The 22662-nt window shown below is 44.7% G+C and overlaps 1 protein-coding gene across 7 annotated transcripts in view; it reads left to right on the top strand.

Moving 5' to 3' along the window:
- Positions 1 to 22662, top strand: part of LOC122944883 (RING finger protein 112-like) — a 76334-nt gene that overhangs the window by 3524 nt on the left and 50148 nt on the right. For 5 of the 7 annotated variants that reach the window (XR_006391062.1, XM_044303597.1, XM_044303595.1 and 2 more), the window contains exons 2-6: positions 7079 to 7143; positions 8923 to 9194; positions 14191 to 14388; positions 14491 to 14637; positions 20694 to 20798. Coding sequence is in view for 6 of the 7 variants with exons in the window: in XM_044303597.1 (XP_044159532.1) it covers positions 7137 to 7143; positions 8923 to 9194; positions 14191 to 14388; positions 14491 to 14637; positions 20694 to 20798 (729 nt within the window). In the remaining variant the exon portion in view is untranslated. The remainder of the gene's footprint in view (positions 1 to 7078; positions 7144 to 8922; positions 9195 to 14190; positions 14389 to 14490; positions 14638 to 20693; positions 20799 to 22662) is intronic. The other 2 variants (XM_044303594.1, XM_044303596.1) reach the window with 2 other exon arrangements.

Below are 22662 nucleotides of genomic sequence, written 5' to 3'. Positions count from 1 at the left end.
CTTCCAGGACTTCTTGCTCTTCACAGCATTGAAGATAGTTTATTGGCTGGATGTTTGGGGTCGTTGTCCTACTGCAGAATAAATGCAAACTATTGATACTTCTATATTTGAAAGAATTCTTACTTTGTTCATTTTTTTCACACCTGCCTACACTTTTGCACAATACTGTATGTATGTGCATCTGCATGTTTTTGGTATTCTCTCCTTTTTATTCATTTTGTTTTTGTCTGCTATTTCCTTATTTCTAGTTCACCTGTCTCTTCTCCTTTCTCCCTTCTATACTATTTTCTAGTAATCTTTTCTCTTGCATACTGTTGTGTCCTGTCAGGGGTCTCTCTACAGCCTCTACATACTGCTCTGTCCTCTTGGTGGGCTCTCTGTAGCCTCTGCATACTGCTCTGTCCTCCCTGGGGTCTCTCCGCAGCCTCTGCTTTCTGCTCTGTCCTCTCGGGGATCTTTCTGCAGCCTCTGCATACTGTTCTGTCCTCTCAGGGGTCTCTCTGCAGCCTTTGCATACTGTTCTGTCTTCTCAGGGGTCTCTCTGCAGCCTCTGCATACTATTCGGTCCTTTCAGGGGTCTCTCTGCAGCCTTTGCATGCTGCTCTGTCCTCTCGGGGGTCTCTCTGCAGCCTCTGCATACTGTTCTGTCCTCTCAAGTGTCTCTCTGCAGCCTATTCATACTGCTCTGCCCTCTCAGGGGTCTCTCTGCAGCCTCTGCATACTATTCGGTCCTTTCAGGGGTCTCTCTGCAGCCTTTGCATGCTGCTCTGTCCTCTCAAGGGTCTCTCTGCAGCCTCTGCATACTGTTCTGTCCTCTCAAGTGTCTCTCTGCAGCCTATTCATACTGCTCTGCCCTCTCAGGGGTCTCTCTGCAGCCTCTGCATACTGCAATATCCTCTCAGGGGCATCTCTGAAGCCTTTGCATGCTGCTATGTCCTGTCGGGGGGGGGGGTCTCTCTGCAGCCTCTGCATACTGTTCTGTCCTCTCAGGGGTCTCTCTGCAGCCTCTTCATACTGCTCTGTCCTCTCAGGGGTCTCTCTGCAGCCTCTACATACTGCAATATCCTCTCGGGGCATCTCTGAAGCCTTTGCATGCTGCTCTCTCCTCTCAGTGGTCTCCATCCAGTCTTTGCTGTTATGACTAGTACATGTGGATTCACTGTGCCAAATACTCAGGGGATCAGGGACACTAGAGTAGAGTAGCAAAGGAATAAATCCTAATCAGGAACAAGCTGAGGTCAAAGTCCAGGAAGGCGACTGTCCGTATACATACAGATAGCAAAGTAAAGCAGACCAGCAGGACTTGTATTGATGAGGCAGAATATGAGAGAGACAAGCAGGTATTTATAGGTTGCTGATGAGCTAGTCAGTAGCTGGAAAGCAACACACAGAGCAAGGAGAGAAAGGGTATAAGCCCTGCAGCTCTCAACCTGAACTAAGCTCCTGTTCACACACAAACACCGGACAAACACACAGCGAGTGGAGCAGCGTAACATCTGCACAGTGCTCTGTCCTCTAGAGGCCTCTCTGCAGCATATGCATACTGCTCTCATCTCTCTGTGGCCTCTGGGCAACCTCTGTATACTGATCTCCTCTCAGTGGCCCCTGTGCAGCCTCTGCATACTGCTGTCTCCTCTCAGGGGTCTCTCAGTAGCCTCTGCATACTGCTGTCTCCTCTCAGGGGTCTCTCAGTAGCCTCTGCATACTGCTGTCTCCTCTCAGGGGTCTCTCAGTAGCCTCTGCATACTGCTGTCTCCTCTCAGTGGTCTCTCAGCAGCCTCTGCATACTGCTGTCTCCTCTCAGTGGTCTCTCAGCAGCATCTGCATACTGCTGTCTCCTCTCAGGGGTCTCTCAGTAGCCTTTGCATACTGCTGTCTCCTCTCAGGGGTCTCTCAGTAGCCTCTGCATACTGCTGTCTCCTCTCAGTGGTCTCTCAGCAGCCTCTGCATACTGCTGTCTCCTCTCAGTGGTCTCTCAGCAGCCTCTGCATACTGCTGTCTCCTCTCAGTGGTCTCTCAGTAGCCTCTGCATACTGCTGTCTCCCCTCAGTAGTCTCTCAGCAGCCTCTGCATACTGCTCTCTCCTTTCAGAGGTCTCTCTGCAGCCTCTACATACTGCTGTCTCCTCTCAGTGGTCTCTCAGCAGCCTCTGCATACTGCTGTCTCCTCTCAGAGGTCTCTCTGCAGCCTCTACATACTGCTGTCTCCTTGCAGTGGTCTCTCAGCAGCCTCTGCATACTGCTCTTTCCTCTCGGTGGTGTCTCTGCATCCTCGGTATACTGATCTCATCTCAGTGGTCTTTCCATAGCGTCTACATACTGCTCTCCCCTCTTAGTGGCCTGTCTGTAGCCTTTACATCTGGGTACTGGTCTGTCCTCTCTGCAGTCCCTCTCCAGCCTTGACATACTGTTCTTTAACCTCAAGGGTCTCTCTGCAGCCTCTGCATACTCGCTCTCATTTCTCAGGGGTCTCTTTCTGGCCTCTGCATGCTGTTCTCCTGTCTCAGGAGTCTGTTTGCAGTTTTACTCCCCTCCTTACATGTCTCTCCCAGAGCAGATCCCCTGGTCCTAGTCAGCATAGATCCCCATCTCCTTCTCCTTCCTCTGTGTTCTACAATATTCTTCAGTCTCCCATGCTGGGCTGTCTGTTTATGTGTGGGCTGGGTACACACAGCTTTTTGGCCCTTCTGTAAGGGGTTCCTTCCAACAAGTGTTTATTAACCATAATGTTTCCAGAACGCGTCCATATTAATCACCTTTTTAAAGTGCCCTAACCGTGTGCTGACATCATGTACAGAGCTTCCAGAAAGCTTATCAAACAGATAAACTGACAAAATGTGCTGATTTACCCACTGATGCTTTAGTTTGAAGCCTGAAGTCCTCAAAATGATTGATAAAGATTAAAGAGAAGTGGACCTAAAACAGATCCTTGTGGTCTCCACTGTTCCCGGTACAGATTTTTGTGGTCTCCACTGCTCCCAGTACAGATCCTTGTGGTCTCCACTGTTCCCGGTACAGATCCTTGTGGTCTCCACTGCTCCCGGTACAGATCCTTGTGGTCTCCACTGCTCCCGGTACAGATCCTTGTGGTCTCCACTGTTCCCGGTACAGATCCTTGTGGTCTCCACTGTTCCAGGTACAGATCTTTGTGGTCTCCACTGTTCCGGGTACAGATCCTTGTGGTCTCCACTGTTCCCGGTACAGATCCTTGTGGTCTCCACTGTTCCCGGTACAGATCCTTGTGGTCTCCACTGTTCCCGGTACAGATCCTTGTGGTCTCCACTGTTCCCGGTACAGATCCTTGTGGTCTCCACTGTTCCGGGGACAGATCCTTGTGGTCTCCACTGTTCCGGGTACAGATCCTTGTGGTCTCCACTGTTCCCGGTACAGATCCTTGTGGTCTCCACTGCTCCCAGTACAGATCCTTGTGGTCTCCACTGTTCCCGGTACAGATCCTTGTGGTCTCCACTGTTCCGGGTACAGATCCTTGTGGTCTCCACTGCTCCCGGTACAGATCCTTGTGGTCTCCACTGCTCCCGGTAGAGATCCTTGTGGTCTCCACCAGTGGAGACTCTAGGAACAATATATAGGGGGGCACAAAGATACCACAGTCAAAAATGGGGGGGCAAAAAACAAAATAAGTATATATAAATAAGATTACAAAATACGAGAGAATTGCGGTATGCAGGGATGCATTTATAATAAAACAATTTACTTACAAAAGAAGCTGTTCAGTCGTCTGCTGTGCCGTCCTCTGCTTGCTTCCGCAGATTCATTTCCCTTCTTTCTGTCTCTCGTCAGTGCACAGGCGCACTGTTATGGTGGATCTGTGGAAGACACACTGTTATGGGGGCATCTGTGGATGACACTGTTACTATGCCTCTCATTAGCCCTCATATCAGCCCTTATGCCTCATTAGCCCCCATTATTCCTCTTATTAGCCCCATTATGCCTCTTATCACCCCCATATCAGCCCCCATGCCTCTCATTAGCCCGCATATCAGCCCTTATGCCTCATTAGCCCCCAATATAAGCCATTATGCCTCATTAGCCCACATTATGCCTCTTATTAGTCCCCATATACCTCATTAGCCCCCATATGCCTAATTAGCTCTCATATGCCTCATTAGCCCCCATTATACGCCATTCTGCCTCATTAGCCCACATTATGCCTCTTATTAGCCCCCATATGCCTAATTAGCTCCCATATGGCTCATTAGCCTCTTCGTTCCCCTGTAGCGATGCCACTAGTCTCCACTGCTCCCGGTAGAGATCCTTGGTGTCTCCAGTGCTTCCAGTCTTCCTTCCTTTTGACAGATCAGAAGAAGGGTCAAATAAATGATGATGTAAGCCTGTCCGAGTCATGAAGTGGGGAGGGTGGGAACAGCATGAGAAGTCCACAGAGTGGCCCTATGACATAGTGGTAAGGTAGGAGCAGCATGAGGAGACCACAGAGTGGCCCAGTGACAGAGTCTGGAGTTGGCGGCAGCATCAGGAGGACACAGAGTGGCACAATGACAGTTTGGAGGTGGCAGCAGCATCAGGAGGCCACAGAGTGGCAAGGTGACATAGTGTGGAGGTGGCAGCAGCATGGGGAGACCACAGAGTGGCAAGCTGACATAGTGTGGTGGTGAAAGCAGCATCAGGAGGCCACAGAGTCACAAGGTGACATAGTGTGGAGGTGGCAGCAGTATCAGGAGACCATACAATGACACAGTGACACAGTGACAGAGTGGGGAGGTGGGTAGCTGAAGATGGTGGGTGAAAGAAGGAGAACTTGGCATCAGATATATGGCTTCAGGCAGGTGGCAGCATCAGAATAGTAGCTCAGGTAGGCAGCCAGAAGAAACCGGTCTCAAAGTGCTAGTGTGGCACCATTAATGATCTAGTCTGATGCATCAGGCATTGGTGGGTGAAAATCCTGGCTGATCCACGACTGATTCGTCTTGACAAAGGTCAGTCTCTACACATTTTGGCTGGACAGGCGAGTTCTTCTTGGAGTAACTATGGCCCCCGCCGCACTAAACACCCGCTCTGATGCCACACTACTGGCCGGGCAGGAAAGCTTTTCCAGGGCAAACTCGGCCAGTTGCAGCCAGAAATCCAGTTTGGCTGTCCAGTAGTCCAGCGGATCTTCATAACAGCTGGCAGGGTGCACTCAAAGTATTTCACCACCTGCTGGTTCAGGTTCTGCTCCAGGTCTAGCCGCTGCTGCTGGTGAGTAGTTTCTTCACTATGCGGGTCAAGAAAACTGCTCATCAGTGACTCTAGAATCAGGCTGCTGCTGATGGAGCTGGTACTACTCCTACCACCCCCCCCCCCCCCCTTCCCAGCAGCCATGGCAGTGGAATATGAGTGAGTTTTCAGTTGTCGAGGAGAAAGCAGGGCACCGCAGTGTCACGCTGTTCTGCACCTCATTTTCCTGGGCGAGTCACACAGGGAAGGAACTGCTCCATGTCCTTCATCAAGAAGCACTCACAACATGGACAGTGATATACCATTTTCTACTGGGAAATACAGGGCATAGTATAATACACTGGAATCTATATAATATAAAGATATTAGCCCTACCCCCAAATAATAATACAATTAGGGGGTCATTTATTATATAAAAATATACGTCTATGTTAGGTGTATTTCTGACACAGATTGTGGCGAATGGTCCTTAGCACCGCAATCTGCATATTTTTCCCGCTCATGCCAGGTCTAAAAAAGGATGGCATGGACAGGGAGAGGGATACAGTTATGGCCATCCAGATATTGGATACCACCGTCATACAGTGACCGGATAACACCTCTGTACAGTGACCGGATAACACCGCCATACCGTGACCGGATAAAAGGGTATAAGAGGGCACAGTACAGGGAATGACTAGGGGCACTGCACAGGGTGTGATAAGAGGGCACAATGCAGGGTATAAGTGGGCACAGTACTGGGTGAGGAGCACAGTCACATTACCCTGTGACATTAGAAGGTCCTTATGGTGAATGCGGTTCATACGCCACCATAATAGGAGGCAGAGGAGTGAGAAGGATGTGATTATGTGGCTAGAGACAAAAAATGTAACTGTCGGCCAGTACAGGCCCCAAAAATTAGGCAATAGGCATTCACCCGACAGTAAAGAACTTTGGATTCTGTGGCTGAAGGACATCAGGCGGTCACAGGATAAATATGTAACTGTCGGCCAGTACAGGCCCCAAAAATTAAGCATTCATCTGACAGAAAAGGACTTTTATGCTGCTGTATTTACATAAGGAAAGGACCATTCTTTGTTCTGGGTGGTGGCGGATATGTATGGGCTGGCATGAGGAAATTCAATTACACGTGATTATCACAGGTGTTGTATTCTGCCAAGATCCATGCCTCATTCATTTTTAGAAATGTGAGGTAGTCCACACTGTCGTGAGCTAGGCGAGTGCTCTGATCGGTCACGATCCGCCCTGCTGCGCTGAACATCATTTTGGACAGGACACTCGACTAGGGGCAAGCCAACAGTTCCATGTCAAATTGTGCCAGCTCTGGCCACAGGTCAAGCCTGCACACCCAGTAGTCCAGGGGTTCCTCGCTTCTCAGAGCGTCCACATCGGCCGTTAACCCGATGTAGTCGGACACCTGCCTGTCTAGGCGTTCCCTGAGGCTGGATCCAGAGGGCGGCTGTCCATGGGTTGGCTGCAAGAATGATCTCATATCTGAAGTGACCAACACATCTTCAAACCGCCCTCTTCTTGCAGGCGCAGTAGGATTGGTACACGCACCTGTTTCGCTGTGGGTCCGATGTTCTGGGGGTCCGATGTTCTGGGGGTCCGATGTTCTGTTGCACATTTATTTTATTTTATATGACATTGTTTTTATGTGTGATTGTGAACAGCAGGGGTTAAATGCAAGGAACGGCTGATGTCACAACCACCGGTGTGGTAATGGCGATTCCAGCCTGGTTGGTGGAGCCATCTTCATTCCAGGTATAAGAGTACTGGACTTGCATTTGACCCCTACCATGATTAAGATCTGATCGAAGTCCATGTGAAGAATTGTATTCTTTTAAATGTATGGAATAAAGTTTGAAGTCTTTTCTTCTCAGTGCTGGACATTTCTTGTTGTTTTCCTGGATTATACTACGGACTGGACCGGGTCCTTGCATGAGAGGTAATGTGGGGAGTGCTGGCTTACCTTTTTGACCTTCACTCTCGCTGCGACCCCTGCTGCCATGCCCCCTTACTCTGCTGCGACCTCTGCCTGCGCCAGAAACATTTAGGCCTCTGTCCCTCCTCTGTGCAGGGCCGGGCACTTCTCTGTCTGACATACTGTTTGTTCAAATAAATACATAAATAAAAAGGAAATTAAAACACCCCAAAAAAGTCTGTAATTTTCTCACTTCACCTACCTAATAGGCCGATAAGCCCTTTTGTTTTCCCACTAATACACACAAAATAGGGCTTTAGAACATATAACTGCACCGCTGAACGGTAGATAGACCCTTATTTCTTTCCACTTATACACGTCACAGAAGGCTTTAGAACATATAACTGCACCTCTGACCGGCAGCAGTGCCCCAATCCCAGCGTGTGGGGAATCCCTTGCCCCTTAGGAGGTTTCTACAAAATATGTCCCTCTTATAGAGCAAGTAGTCATGACGCCAGTTGCAGTTAAGCAACGAGGACATGGAGTCCCCTTTGTAGATGGTAGTGTCGGTACCCAAGGTAGGATTGCCAGAGTGGTGTAGGGTGACCTACACTGTCCCTGAAGGTGTTGTGTGCACATGTCCCAGTGCTCCTACCTGGATATCCTTGGATCCCAGACGTGGTTGACGAAGCAAGTGCAAAGGGATGATTAACTTGGATGATGAGTAGGTAGAATAAACAGAGTCCAGACTTGTAGTAAGGTTGAACACAGCTTTACTTGACATAAACGGTAATCCAAACAGTTTCCAGACTTTATCTTGGTCATCAGCAGGTATTGGCTTAACTTCTGGCAGGCATACACTTCTGCAACAATCTCAGCTCTGCTATGCTGTAGCTTTCTCAGCTCTACTATGCTTGCTGAAGTAAATTGGAACTTTTCCTCTTCTGCTGGAACTTAGCTTTCTGCAGTCTGTATCTTACTTTAATCCTAGGAACTTCTTAATGCCTCTGAGTACCTCAAGCTTTAGCTTGGATGAAGGCAATGCAAGCCCAGGAGGGGACAAGCAACCATGTAGAAACTCACAGGCAAGGTCTGTCCAGTCAGGATGGAGAAGGGTAGACTGACATTCACTAGCTAGACTCCTCCTCTCCTTCTCCTCCCTCTAGTGGGAGAGAGAGAATGGACAATCCACTCCATTCCCTGCAACTAGTACTGCCATACTGCCGCCACCTGCTGGTGAACCAGGCACATTACATGAAATATGAACAGTTACATAGAATAAATATGCACTTTACTCAGAGATGACATAAAATACATTTTGATGATAGTAGTTAGCATATTCGGCAATTACCACTGCACTGCTGAATGGCAAATATATTTTCATTTTGCCACTATTACACAACAAAAAGGGCTTTAGAACATATAACTGCACCGCTGAACGGCAAATATATTTTAGGCTACTTTCACACTTGCGTTTGGTGCGGATCCGTCATGGATCTGCACAGACGGATCCATTCAGATAATACAACCGCATGCATCTGTTCAGAACGGATCCGTTTGTATTATTTTTAACATAGCCAAGAAGGATCCGTCTTGAACACCATTGAAAGTCAAAGGAGGACGGATCAAATTCCACTTCGTCAACTTCGATTTGCTCATCTCTAGTTGTTATTGTTATGGAGGTCCTGTGGTTGATTGTGTTATAGTGGTTCTGTGGTTGATGTTGTCATGAGGGTCCATTGACTGTTATTGGGGTCTTATTATTAGCTGTGTTTTCTATAAGTAGATCCTTATTTCCCCCAGACAGCCCTGCCATGCTTCCTCAAAGAAGAGCTGCTCCTCTCCAGAGACTGGAAGAAGACCTCATGTGCTCCGTGTGCTGTGGGCAGATTACCGATCCTACGTCTCTCATATGTGGACATACATTTTGCAATAACTGCCTCAGGTTAATCGGGGAGAACTCGGCACAATTACAATGTCCAGAATGCAGAAGACGTTGTCCTAGAGATCAGCTCATACCTGTGTACAGACTCCGAAGCCTGGCCTCCGACGTGCAAGAATTATCCTTCGCACAGGTAACAGATGCTGGGACATGACATGGGGCAAAGTGAGGAGAACTAGACAAACAGGGGGCTGCAAAGAAAATGGCAGCTCTGAGGGAGATATGTGTGTAGTAGCCCGGAGTGGCCAATTCTCATTTAGTGCCTTAATATGGTCACTATGTTTCTATAGTCTCCATACAGATATATTTCCCCACATATTGACAGACCTCCATTTTTCATATTTTATATATATATATGTGTGTGTTTACTGTCCTATTATAAGAAAGTAAATAGCTCAATCTCCTGATTTAACCCTAGAGGTGCCAGGCTGTTTAAATTATATATATATACACTTTCATTTTTCGACATTAATCAGATATAATCACCAACTCTTGGGTCGGGTTTTATTTGTTCTAGTCCCCCAAATACAGAGGCCAAAAAGTTTCCCCCATGTTTGTCTCTATAATGCCGCGAAAGTGGATGTCCCTCAAATTTTTTACATATATTCCTTATATTTTCGCCGATTCTAGTTTGCATCGGTCGTTCTACCAACATAAATCTTTTCACACGGGCATTTTATATAATATATCAATCCTTTTGAATGACAGGTGAGGTGATTTTCTATTTGATAGGCATTTTCACCACTCTTGAGTTCCTTAATATGATTTCTACAATGCAGTAAATGACATGCCTTACACATTTTACATGGAAAAAAAACTGTCTGCATTTTTTGAACTATCGGGCCCTGATTATTCTTTCTCATTATATTAGTTTTGATCGAGGGAGCTACTAGAGCCCCCCCAGGTTGTTGGCCCTTTTGAAGATGAACTTGGGGTATTTTGATAATTTTTCTACTATAACTTTATCCTGTTTCAGGATGTCCCAATGGCGTCTAATAATTCTTTTAAAGAAGGATTCTTTTTCATTGTACTGTGTGACTATGGGGACTTTAATTTCATCCTCATTATTATTTATATTTTTACTATTTACTCATATTTTCCTTCACCTTTTTCTCTAAGAGTGTTGTTCTCTCTATTTGTCTAACGTCTTGTTTTATTTTTTCCAACTCTTTTATTTGATAACCCGTCTCTTCAAATCGGTTATGTAGGTCCATTGCTTCTTTATCGAATTGCTCCACTGTGGCTCAATTTCTCCGTAATGTATTATATTGGCTTTGAGGGATATTATTGAGCCATATTGGTAAATAGCAACTCTCTAGCGGGATGGAGCTATTGCTATCCGTGGGTTTTGAATATGTGTGGGTGAATAATTGATTGTTCTGGATTGTTATAGTAAGATCCAAAAAATGTATTTTCTCCTGGCTAAAATTGGATAAGAATTGCAAATAAAAGTAATTTTTATTTATTTTGGATAAAAATTCCTGGAGTGAATTTTCACCTCCCTTCCATATAAAAACAATATCATCAAAAAACCTGCGCCATAGGACCAGACCCACGCGGAGCACGCCTTCCGGGTAGATGGTGATATCCTCCCACCTCCCCAGAGATTGGCAAAACTCGGCGCGAATCTGGTCCCTATAGCGATCCCCCAGGTCTGCAAATAAAAAACTTCTTCAAATGTAAAAAAAATTATGATTTAAAATAAACATAATACCTTCCCCTATGAACTCAACCTGTTCCAGAGGTAGTTCTTTCTCTTTCTAAAAAAAATACTCAGTAGCCTCCCTACTTTTATTGTTTTCAATTCCCGTGTACCTAAAATATAGTTCAGTTCCCAATGTATGTTTTCCAACAGTTGTAGAATGTGTTGGGTGTGTAACATCCCAGAGTATGTTACTGAACTCTGTTTCCCCGCTACAACATGTCAGGTGTATATGTATTGTCATCCTGTGTAATCTAACATTGCATTTTTCCATATATACATTTTCTAGGCCTGTTTGATATATTATGCTGTATTTTCCATGTGCACCAGCAGGTGGCAGCAATATGTTCAGCAGACCATAGCCAGTTTAGGATAGCTAGGCTGGAATAGTAAATTCCAGGCTAGTCTCCCCTGTATGAGCAGAAGTGGACTGTTCCATGTCCTGTCTCATGAGGAGGAGAAGGAAGTTAGTTAGTGCACCAGCCACCCCTGCCAGGGGCAGGCTGCGTTAGTAGGAGCTCCCAGTTACAGGGATCCCAACCTAGGATCCAGCCTCGGCTGAGGCCAAGGATCACTCTTCCCAGCCTGAGTCGTCTACCTCAGCTGGTGACAAGCAAGCAACACCTCCAGAACTACAGATCTCCAGGAAGACATCATTCCCTGCTGAGCAGTCCTGTGAGTACTTATCCAGAGTCCAGGAGAAGCCAAATTCCTCCTCAGCTAATCAGGCCCATTATCAAAGCAGAAGACAGACAGAGCAGAAGATAGATACCTGGCAGATTCTCCAGGCATATGACAAGAAGCAGAATATATATAGATTCCTGCCCCATATTGCCAATACCTGCTGGGACCCAAGACTAAAGCTGTAACTCGTATGGATTTCTGTTGCCATCCAGTAAAGACAAGTTGGATTATATCCTCCGTCTGGATCTCATTTACTATTACCAAAGTTCCTCAGTTACTCCTATTAACAACACTCAATTTATTGCAAGTGAGCCAGGATCCAGGAGTCCAGCCGTACCAAGGTAGGAGACACCGTTGACACTACTATATCTGCTACACAGAGACATTATCCCCCTCTGGCATTCCTGCACCTGGTATGTGAGTTATAACATCTTAAAGGGCCCTGCTACAGTACCTGCGCACGCTGCAATTGGCGTCACGAACAGACTATAAACTTATACACATATCTATCCTGACCCACTGCATTGTACCAGCGTCCTGTTCATTGCAGGTGTCCTTCAGGTAGGCCGTAAGCTATTTGACAAATTTCTGATTCCTTCTGATACTTTTCATAGTCCAAGATCACTATGCCCCCCCCCCCTTATCCGCTGGGCGAATTATTATATCATTGTTATGTTGTACTTTCACGGCATTATAGAGACAAACATGGGGGAAAATTTTTGGGCTCTGTATTTGGGGGATTATATCAGATTAATGCTGAAAAATTAAAGTAAGTGGATATACAGTATATAACTTAAACAGCCTGGCACCTCTAGGGTTACATCAGGAGATTGAGTTATTTGCTTTCTTATAATAGGACAGTATATATATATATATATAATATGAAAAATGGAGGTCTTTGAATATGTGGGGATATATATCTGTATAGAGACTATAGAAACATAGTGACTACTGGAGCAATTCAATATAAATGCAGTACTAGACCTTCAAGACTGAACTGGTACTTAAACCAGGACAACTAGATCCACAGTTATCCCTGAGGAAGAAATCCATGGATTTCGAAATGCGTTAGTAGCAATAGTGGACCTAGGAGGCATCCGTAATCTGCAGTGCGTGACATCACACCGAAGACTTGTCTCCCTGGAAATCCAACAACGCGGCTTTCTCCCACGTGTGCGAGCGGCCGGCACCGCCACATGTGAGTTGTAGGAAGCTGAAGACCTATCACGGCAGCCTGGAAGTCACTTGTAGGAGGTAGCGGGGAAGCAGATACAGCCCGGCTTGGCTTGAATCGCCCCCATATTATCATTGAGGCAAGTACTGATTGAATGTGATATCATATTGCCCTTCTTGCGCACTTTTGAGGCAGTTATTGTAATTTCCTTCACATTCCCCTCTCTACTCTCACCAGCTACAGCTCAATCTTGTGAGAGACTAATAAATGCATTTAGCGGACTACACGATCTATATCAGCGCGGGTTCAGAGCTACCTTTTTAGTTTGTACACACTAATACCGGGACATAGGCAATAACCTGTGTAGAACCCAGCAGCGACATCATTATCATTAGAGCATTTTATACCGACATTGGCTCTTGGCGGCAGCGCGGGTATTCCATCCTTGATTGAAATATCAAGTACCGTTCTGTTACTGCAAGTCTATTCCAAGCAAAGAAAAGTTAAACTTCACAAAATCTGTACTTCATTTTGTTCCTTGCTCCAACTCACTCTCTGCAACAGAGACTGACCCCCAGGAAGCGACAGCCTGAAGGTAGGAGCACCTGTGACACAAACATTAGGCCACAGTATACCACTCGCATCCTACACACCAGGACTACTACTCCACCTGAAGGGTCAGTGCGCTGCATGTGTCACAGGAGCATCACATGATCCTTTCATGTCTCCCTGACTGGCTGAAAGAGATCATGTGCCGCAATCACTGTTTCTAATGATGGTTCTGTGAATTTATTATATATACACATCAATCAGCCATTACATCAAAATCTGGCAGCAGATCCTGTGTGAGGTGTGGTCTCCATGGATCAGACTGAGGTCTGGAGAATTTGGAGACAAATTGATCTCTTTGTCATGTTCCTCATTCCTGGACAGTTTCTGCAATATGGCCAGGGCATAAGCAAAAGGACTGGCCATAGACCTTACAGGGAAATTTCCCTGTGGGCCGATGCCCGGGAAGCTGCCCAGGAGGCCCTTCACTTGGCTGGCCATTGCATGTTTTTGGGGATGTATTTTCTGCTGCTGGCAGTATTTTGTGATGGACTGTGGTATCTCTCTAATGACCTCCTAAATATGGAGTCATTGCCCAGACAAGAGCTGCCTCGTCCGGAATCTCTTCCTGTTGTGGATGCCCTGGGATGATGATTCCAGTCCTAGGGGTAGATTGTAATTAAATTAGTGTGCCAACCCGTTTCATCAATAACATTATGCCCCAGAATCATCAAGGGACATGGGGCTATGGTGTGTCTTCCTCAATAGGGAGACACAGCCAGAGGAGAGGACAGAGTGGTAAGGTAAATTCCAGCACATTAGATGGTCAAGGGATAAATGTCAGGTCCTGAACATCTGATCTAGGGGGAATCAGTAGATATGTTCCTCCAAACAGTAGAGAGAGCAAATGGTCAGCTCACTACTACGCTGGTACCTTGAGTGTCGCTAAGTGGCAGGAGCATGTGTGGCTTTCCTGTTGTGTTCTGCGGATGGCCTATGTAGGAATGCTTCATCTTCTAGGAGGTTCCTGGTTCTCCCCGTCAGCTCGTATACCAAGATAGAGATGGTGAGCTGCAGCTGAACCCTGCGGTGGTACAGAGATGTTTTATGGACAAACAGATTGAGGACTACTCCCTGTGCCTTCTCTCTGTGATTGGAGAAAAAAGATGTGGAAAATCCTTCTTAATGAATTATATCCTGAGAGCCCTGTACAACCTGGTAAGAGGAGCGCAGTGCATCACCATCAATATGTGGAATCCCAGGTCACCATAGCAGAAACCTGTCCTTGACATGTGTAATGCTTCCTTCTCATCTCTGTAGGAAAACGGAGCAGCAATAGGGCCAGCCATTGTAGAGGAAGAACATACCTTGCTTATGGGATTCCAGTGTGAAAATGGAGCTGACACCGTAACCAAGGGAATATGGATATGGGACCGACCATTTATACTGGAGAGAGATGCCGAAAGGGTGAGAGAATAAACAAAGTGCAGAACATCTACCAGTTAAAAATGCAAATCTAGCCAGCTTTTTAAAGCATCTTTATTATACATTTCCCACACTTTTTGCTTCTGCAGAGTGTGTGTAAGGCCTTCACCTATCTGCTAGTGCTGCTGGAGCTGACTCACATCCATTAACTCTGCTCCTGTTTCTGATGGCTCTCTCTGCACTCCCCCTCCCTTCTCTCAGTGTTCAACATAGTAGCGGGAGACGGAGGAGTTTGATCAGAGAATGAATAGGTGAAGAGGATCTAGAGTCAAGTATAAAAAAGGGGGTTGCATCAATTTGCTGTCAGGTTTATGGTCACCTGCACTGGGACATGTAAATGTAATCCAGTATTCGGCACATGGCCGCTGTCAGTTCAATTTAGGCGTATTTCTGTTTGATAAATGACCCCCCTAGTGTGTATCAGTACAAGTGAGAGAAGATCTTTCATGAGCTATAAAAAAAGAATTCAGTCACGGAATGAAGCTGTACTGATACACGAGAGCTAGTGCAGGCAGCAGCATCCTGGACACACAGACCTCACATCCAAACTATGAGCAGGAAATATCATAGGGTCTGGAAATGAATGAGGAGAAGGATATTGCAACCTGAACCTTAGAGCAACTTCATTTTACTCAAGGAAATAACTAACATAAGTAAACATGTTTTTCCAGATCAAAGCTGCACATAGCCTTTATGTAGGGAGTAAATATGAAGGAGGTAATTGATATGACTACAGTAGAAATGAGTGAATTTCTTGAAATTTGTTTTAGGTCCAATTCTAATAAATTAGTCAAAAGATTTGATTCAGATAAATTCGACCCTAATCAAAAGTGCTCCAGCTGGCCCGGGAATTGATTTATGACACTCTGAGGTCTCCTAGGACTCTGTTTCTCTACAATTTTTTGCAACAAAATCAAATAGACAGCAATATCAAATAGTGACACTGACGTATAATAGCTATGAGTAAAGGCATGTTTTGTTTGACGGTGTTAATGTTGTGTCGGACTGTCATACTTTTTATTAAAATAAAAATTGTCCCAAAAATTGTCCTTATTGGGGGCAGATGCCTGCTGGTGATGCAGTAGAATCTGCTTATTTTACACTTATTAATTGTAGAGATTTTGCAATAGGTTTTATAGAAACATAAGATGCTTTTGCACAAAGACTATGGCAACATATACAGTAAATATACAGTAAAATATACAGTAAAATACGCTTATTATACATTTATTAACTCTAGAAAATTGGGGAAAAGGGCACATTTGCACAGTGTTCGATACAACTATGATGCTTAAAATATCAGTAGCCAGTAGACTTAGGTTTTTATATTATTTAGACTGTCTCTTTAACCCCTCCACTACCGATACACTTTTCACCTTAAATCCCAGGCCGATTTTTGAAAATCTGACATGTGTCACTTTATGTGGTAATAACTTTGGAACGTTTTTACTTATCCAAGCCATTCTGAGAGTTATTTCTGGTGACACATTATACTTCATGACAGTGATAAATTTGAGTCCAAATATTTCATTTTTATTTATAATAAAATACCAAATTCACCAAAAATTTGGAAAAATTCTCAATTTTTTACATTTCTATTTCTCTGCTTTTAAAACAGAAAGTGATACCTCCTAAAATAGTTATTACTTTACATTCCCCATATGTCTACTTCATGTTTGGATCATTTTGTAAATTACATTTTCTATTTTGGGACATTAGAAGGCTTAGAAGTTTAGAAGCAAATCTTGAAATTTTTCAGAAAATTTCCAAAACTCACTTTTCAATTGCCCCATTTTATAAACTGCACCCACAAGGTATATAAAACTGATTTAACAAATTTTGTTAACTCTTTAAAGAATTAAAGAAAAATTTAGATTGCATTTCAGAATTTAACTTTTTGGGCAGATTTTCCATTTTAATCCTTTTTTTCCAGTAACAAAGCAAGGGTTAACAGACAAACAAAACAATATTTATTACCCTGATTCTGTAGTTTACAGAAACACTCCACATGTGGTCGTAAACTGCTGTACAGGCACACGGCAGGGCGCAGAAGGAAAGGAACGCCATATGTTTTTTGAGGGCAGATTTCAATGGGATAATTTTAAGCTGCCATGTCTTTTTTGAAGCCCCCCTGATGCACCCCTACTATAGAAACTCCCAAAAAGTGACCCATTTTGGAAACTACGGGATAAGGTGGCAGTTTTGTTGGTCCTATTTTAGTGTACATATGCTTTTTGGTTGCTCTATATTACACTTTTTGTGAGGCAAGGTAACAAAAAATAGCTGTTTTGGCACCCGTTTTATTTTTTTTATTTACAACGTTCATCTTACAGGTTAGATCATGTGGTATTTTTATAGAGCAGGTTGTTACGGTTGCGACAATACCAAATATGACTAGGAATTATGACTTTTTTTAGTTGTTTATTTCAGTTTTACATAATAAAGCATTTTTGAAAATGATGATTTTTTTGTGTCTTCATATTTTTCATATTTTTATTTTTTGGGCGACTGACTTATGTAGGGGCTCATTTTTTTCAGTATAAGATGATGGTTTGATTGGTACTATTTTAGGGTGCATATGATTTTTTAATCGCTTGGTGTTAAATTTTTGGTGATGTAAGGTGACCAAAAAATTGCTTTTTTGACACCCTTTTTATTTTTATATATTTTACAGTTTACCTGAGGGGTTAGGTCACATGATATTTTTATACAGCAGTTTCGTACGGACGCGGCAATACCTAATATGTATAATTTTTTTATTTATTTAAGTTTTACACAATGACAGCATTTAAAAAAAAAAATCATGTTTCAGTGTCTCCATATTCTGAGAGCCATAGTTTTTTATGTTTTGCTCGATTGTCTAAGATAGAGTCTCATTTTTTGCAAGATGAGATTAATGTTTGATTGGTACTATTTTGGGGTGCGTATGACTTTTTGATCGCTTGGTATTACACTTTTTGTGATGTAAGGTGACAAAAAAAAAATCGCTTTTTTGACACTTTTTTTATGGAGTTCATCTGAGGGGTTAGGTCCTATGATATTTTTATAGAGCAGGTTGTTACGGACGTGGCGATACCTAATATGTATACTTTCTTTTATTTATTTAAGTTTTACACAATAATATTTTTGAAACAAAAAAAAATATGTTTCAGTGTCGCCATAGTCTCAGAGCCTTATTTTATTTATTTTATGGGGTGATTATTCTAGGTAGGGTCTCATTTTTTGCGGGATGAGGTGATGGTTTGATTGGTACTATTTTGGGGTGCGTATGACTTTTTGATCGCTTGGTATTACACTTTTAGTGATGTAAGGTGACAAAAAATGTTTCTTTTACCACATTTTTTATTTTTATTTTTTTGACGGTGTTTACCTGAGGGGTTAGGTAATGTGATATTTTATAGAGCCAGTCGATGCGGATGCAGCAATACCTAATATGTCTACTTTTCTTTTTTCCCTATTTATTTACAATTTTTTATTACTTTATTTTGGGAAAAGGACACTTTTTTTCTTGAAACTATAAAAAAAATTGTTAAACTTTATTCTTTTAACTTTATTTTTTGCACAATTATGGGACTTCAATTTTTGGGGGTCTGATCCCCTTTACAATGCATTACAATACTTCTGTATTGTGATGCATTGGCTGTAAGTGTATTACCAGTGTAATACTGGGGCTGGATATCACAGGCTTATACGGATGGCAACAGGCTGCCTTCCCTGCCATCGGGTCCCCGTCACAGCAGCGCAGGAACCCGATGGCCACCCCACACCCAGCAGGATACTGCACATGCCACGGTCAGCGCTGACAGCGGCATTGCAAGTGTTAATGTGCCGGCATTGGTGTTTTCACCGATGCCGGCACATACAGCTGGGGCCCGGCTATCTGTGACTGCCGGACCCCTGCAGCTGATCGGGTGGGCGCAGAGCATTGTAGCTGTACGGCGCTAGGATTTCTGTCCCAGTTTTCAGCGCCGTAAATGTACGGCGCTTATATCCTACGGGTTAAAAACTGGAATGCAGTGCAGCAAAGTCTGTATGACATGCGGTATACTTCCTGTCCCTAATAATAAAACCTGATATTCTACCTAGTAGTTCAATGTACCTGGCTAAATCTACCTTTTTCTGAGTCCCCACACTGTCCCTGTTCGACCCTAAAATGGCTGGTTTGTGTTTGTAATTGCTGTGTCTGTGACTGACGTGTCATCATCAGGGGTGCACCGAGCCTTTCTGCTGCCTGAGACAAAAACTGAAATGCCCCCCCCCCCCCACCACACACACACACACACACACACACACACACACACACACCCCATGCTAATTTCTTAACCTAATCCCTTTGCCACAATGAAAGCGCTCATTGCCCATGGCCCTTCTGCTGCCCCCCTCTTGCCCCTCTACCTGGTGCTGCCTGAGGCGATGGCCTCACCTGGCCTCATTGGTGGTGCACCCCTGCTCATCATATCAGTAACTGAGCTCAAATCTATTTTTGGCACCTTACACAGAGTCTAATAGCAACATCTATATCCTCCCTCCTGATTGGCCCATAAGGCAAAGCATTAAGGGCACCCCCACCAGCCAGGTCCTCACCCAGGCTCATGGCATCCTCTACATTTTCACTTCCCTGTTCCCCTCACTAGTCTTCTGAATTTGATATGTAAAGTGGCTGCCACCATTATGTGTGATTTGTCCAAATCAAATTGCCAAAACATCAGCTTTGTTTGGAAGCAGAATTTTGGGGAAATTCACAATTAATTTAATTAATTTAGAATTGATTTGCTCGGCTCTAGACTCCAGTTTATTTGACTATTGATGCCAAAGGTAAAGATTAAAATTCTTCATTTGTTGGAATTTATTGTTAGCATTAGGCTACATTCACACGTCAGTATTTTTCTATAATCCGAATTTCGGTCCGTTTTTTGCGGATCCGTTGTTCCTGAAAATGTTTCCGTATGTCATCCGTATGTCATCCGTTTTTTGCGGATCCGCAAAAAACGGAAACATGTATACATTTCAATAATCAAATAAAGTTGTTTGGATTTCTTTGAAAAAAAAAAAAAAAAAAAAAAATTTGCTATGTGTTTCCAGGAACGGATTCCGCAAAAAACGGAAGACATACGGAATGACATCCAAATGTCTTCCGTTTTTTGCGGAACCATTGACTTTGCATTGTACTAGGATCCGATTTTTCAGGAACATAATAGGACATGTTTTATATTTAAACGGACATGCGGAACGGAACAACGGAAACGGACAGCACACATTGTGCTGTCCGATTTTTTCCAGGACTCATTGAAAATGAATGGGTCCAGATCTGGTCCGCAAAAAACGGAACAGATCAGGAAAGAAAAAACGGACGTGTGAATGGACCCTTAAAAGACCTGTCAGCCATGAAATATTCACCTGATGGGAAGAAGCATGAAGAGAAGACCTTCAAATGTCATCATTCTTATGGATGAACACAGGTTCTTATCTAGAAGCTGCATCAGTAACTAGTGGGCCAGGAGAAGCATTGATACTCTTCAGATTTGGAGTTGTTGACATCTCTTTGAGAAGAATAGTTGTCCCCAGAGAGTGCAAACAATTTAGTTTTTAACAAATTAAGTTTATAATTTATCCTGAAGAACAAAGGACAAGTGCAAACAGCAAAAGATGGAGAAAACCACAGAGGTGGAACCAAGTAACCATTGGGAAGCATAAAACCTGGGTTGTGTAGTGTTTCACCCTGCCCCTTGTGTCACTTTCTCCTCTCCTTGGTTCCCCCTTCTATTTGCTATTTTTGCTTCTCAATGTCCTTCCATCATCCGCAGTGATCAGTAAATGCTCCTGACCTCTGGGAACTTGTGGGCTTGGTGCCTAATCAACCTATTATTCTGCAGTCAGAGGATAATAGGCTCACCTCTGTCCTTTGACTCTTCCTTCATGCCCCATGATAAGTCTTAATTGGTGCACTGGTGGACTTCTGGATAACCACAAGTGATACCCCAACAATATGGCAATCTTACCTTTGCTAGAACTATAACTGCAGTAATCTTCTTTTACAGATGGCCGTCTTTGTCCTGGACACAGAGGGATCATTGGATACTGAGAGGGACCCTGAGGCCAGCTATAAGTTATCAGCCTTATCCATGTTTCTCAGCTCCTATCTGGTACTGTCTGAATTTTATACCTTTTAGACCCCCCTCCCCCCTCTTTCCCCCTGTATTTAACACATTGGTGTGCAGTGCGGCCGGCCCCCCCTTCCTCCCCTGTAGTTAACACATTGAAGGCCAGTGCGGCCGGCCCCCCTCCCTCCCCTGTAGTTAACACATTGGTGGCCAGTGCGGCCTGCCCCCCCTCCCTCCCCTGTAGTACTGTAGATTCATTGGTGGCCAGTGGGCCCCCCCCCTCCCTCCCCCTCCTAATTAAAATCTCCCCCCTATCATTGGTGGCAGCGGAGAGTACCGATCGGAGTCCCAGATTAATCGCTGGGGCTCCGATCGGTAACCATGCCAACCAGGATGATACTGCAGTCCTGGTTGCCATGGTTACTTAGCAATTTTTAGAAGCATTATACTTACCTGCGAGCTGCGATGTCTGTGACCGGCCGGGAGCTCCTCCTACTGGTAAGTGACAGGTCTGTGCGGCGCATTGCCCGCTGCCCCTTTAATAGTGGCCTCGACAGTCTCCTCCTTCCTTAATAGTGACCTCCACAGCGGCCTGCCCCCTTGCAGTGCCCACCTTTAACAGTGACCTCCACAGTACTACTCCTTAACAGTGATTTCAGCAACACCCTACCCCCTTAACAGTCGACCTCTACAGCACCCGCCCCCTTAACAGTGACCTCCACAGCTTCCTGCCCCCTTAACAGTGACCTCCACAGCTTCCTGCCCCCTTAACAGTGACCTCCACAGCAGCTGCGCCTTTATTAGTGACCTCCACAGTACCCCGTCTCATTAACAATGATTTTCACAGTACCCTGCCCAATTAACAGTGGCCTCTACAGCAATCTGCCCCTTAACACTGACCTCCATAGCGGACCGTCCCCATAAGTGTGACCGCCACAGCAGCCTGCCCTTTGGGTGGCCAGAGGTCCGGTATTAGGCAGGACAGTCCGGCTTTCCGACTACCTGTCCTCCCCTCGGTGCAGGGCCTGGACGCAGGGATGTCCTTTTAAACAGCTCACGCTCAGCAAGTAGCACTGTGCTGTCTGAGCGTGAGCCGCAGGGAGAAAGTCACCCACCCTCGATCCTTCACTTTTTTAATCCCTGTTGGCTGTGAAGTGGGAGGGGGAATGGCCTAACCAGGTAGGGGGCGTGGCTTAGTGGGGCCAGGGGTCAGGGTTTTTAAGTCCATCTTTTGAGGGCGGCCTGAATGGCCACCCTACCTGCCCCTGAACTGTGAACTCCACAGCACTCCGCTCCCCTAACAAGTGTCATACAGAAAAATGGATGGGCTGTTATGGAAACCTGGTATGTGGAGACTAAGGGCCTGCGAGATTCTATTGGCTGATACTGGTCATGTGACCGAGCTTCTATTGGCTAATGCATTTTTGGGGAATATCTCAGGAACGGTACGTGCTAGAGAGCTGAGACCCGGTCTAAAACCTTTCCAGACACCTGATGTACCTGTGTGCCAAATGTCGTGATTGTAACTGCGACGGTGCGGATTCCTTTAGCGAACATACACACACACACACTCAGTTTTATACATTAGATTTTATATTGTACTTATCTTACCGCAATGAGAGGTACTCAGTGTGAAAGCAGATGAAGGATTCCACTGATTAGACTTGTTGATTGTTTTGTCTGCCCAAAACCACAAGCAGCCCCAGTAATGTCTACATAGATAAGGATCAATTACATATCCTATGCCATAGCCTATTGACTCTTAGGCCAGACTGTGGGACCATAACTGCTCGGCAAACAATGGAGATGATCACTCTTTGCTCCGATCATTCATCCCCTACACACTTTGCGATATCTCGGCAGCACAGCCCAGTCTACACAAAGAAATATGAGAGAACATTTATTT

The sequence above is a fragment of the Bufo gargarizans genome, chromosome 8 (assembly GCF_014858855.1).
Source record: "Bufo gargarizans isolate SCDJY-AF-19 chromosome 8, ASM1485885v1, whole genome shotgun sequence".
In the NCBI taxonomy this organism is placed as follows: domain Eukaryota; kingdom Metazoa; phylum Chordata; class Amphibia; order Anura; family Bufonidae; genus Bufo; species Bufo gargarizans.
The sequence above is the reverse complement of the archived record's forward strand: the minus strand, read 5'-3'. Positions and strand labels throughout refer to the sequence as shown.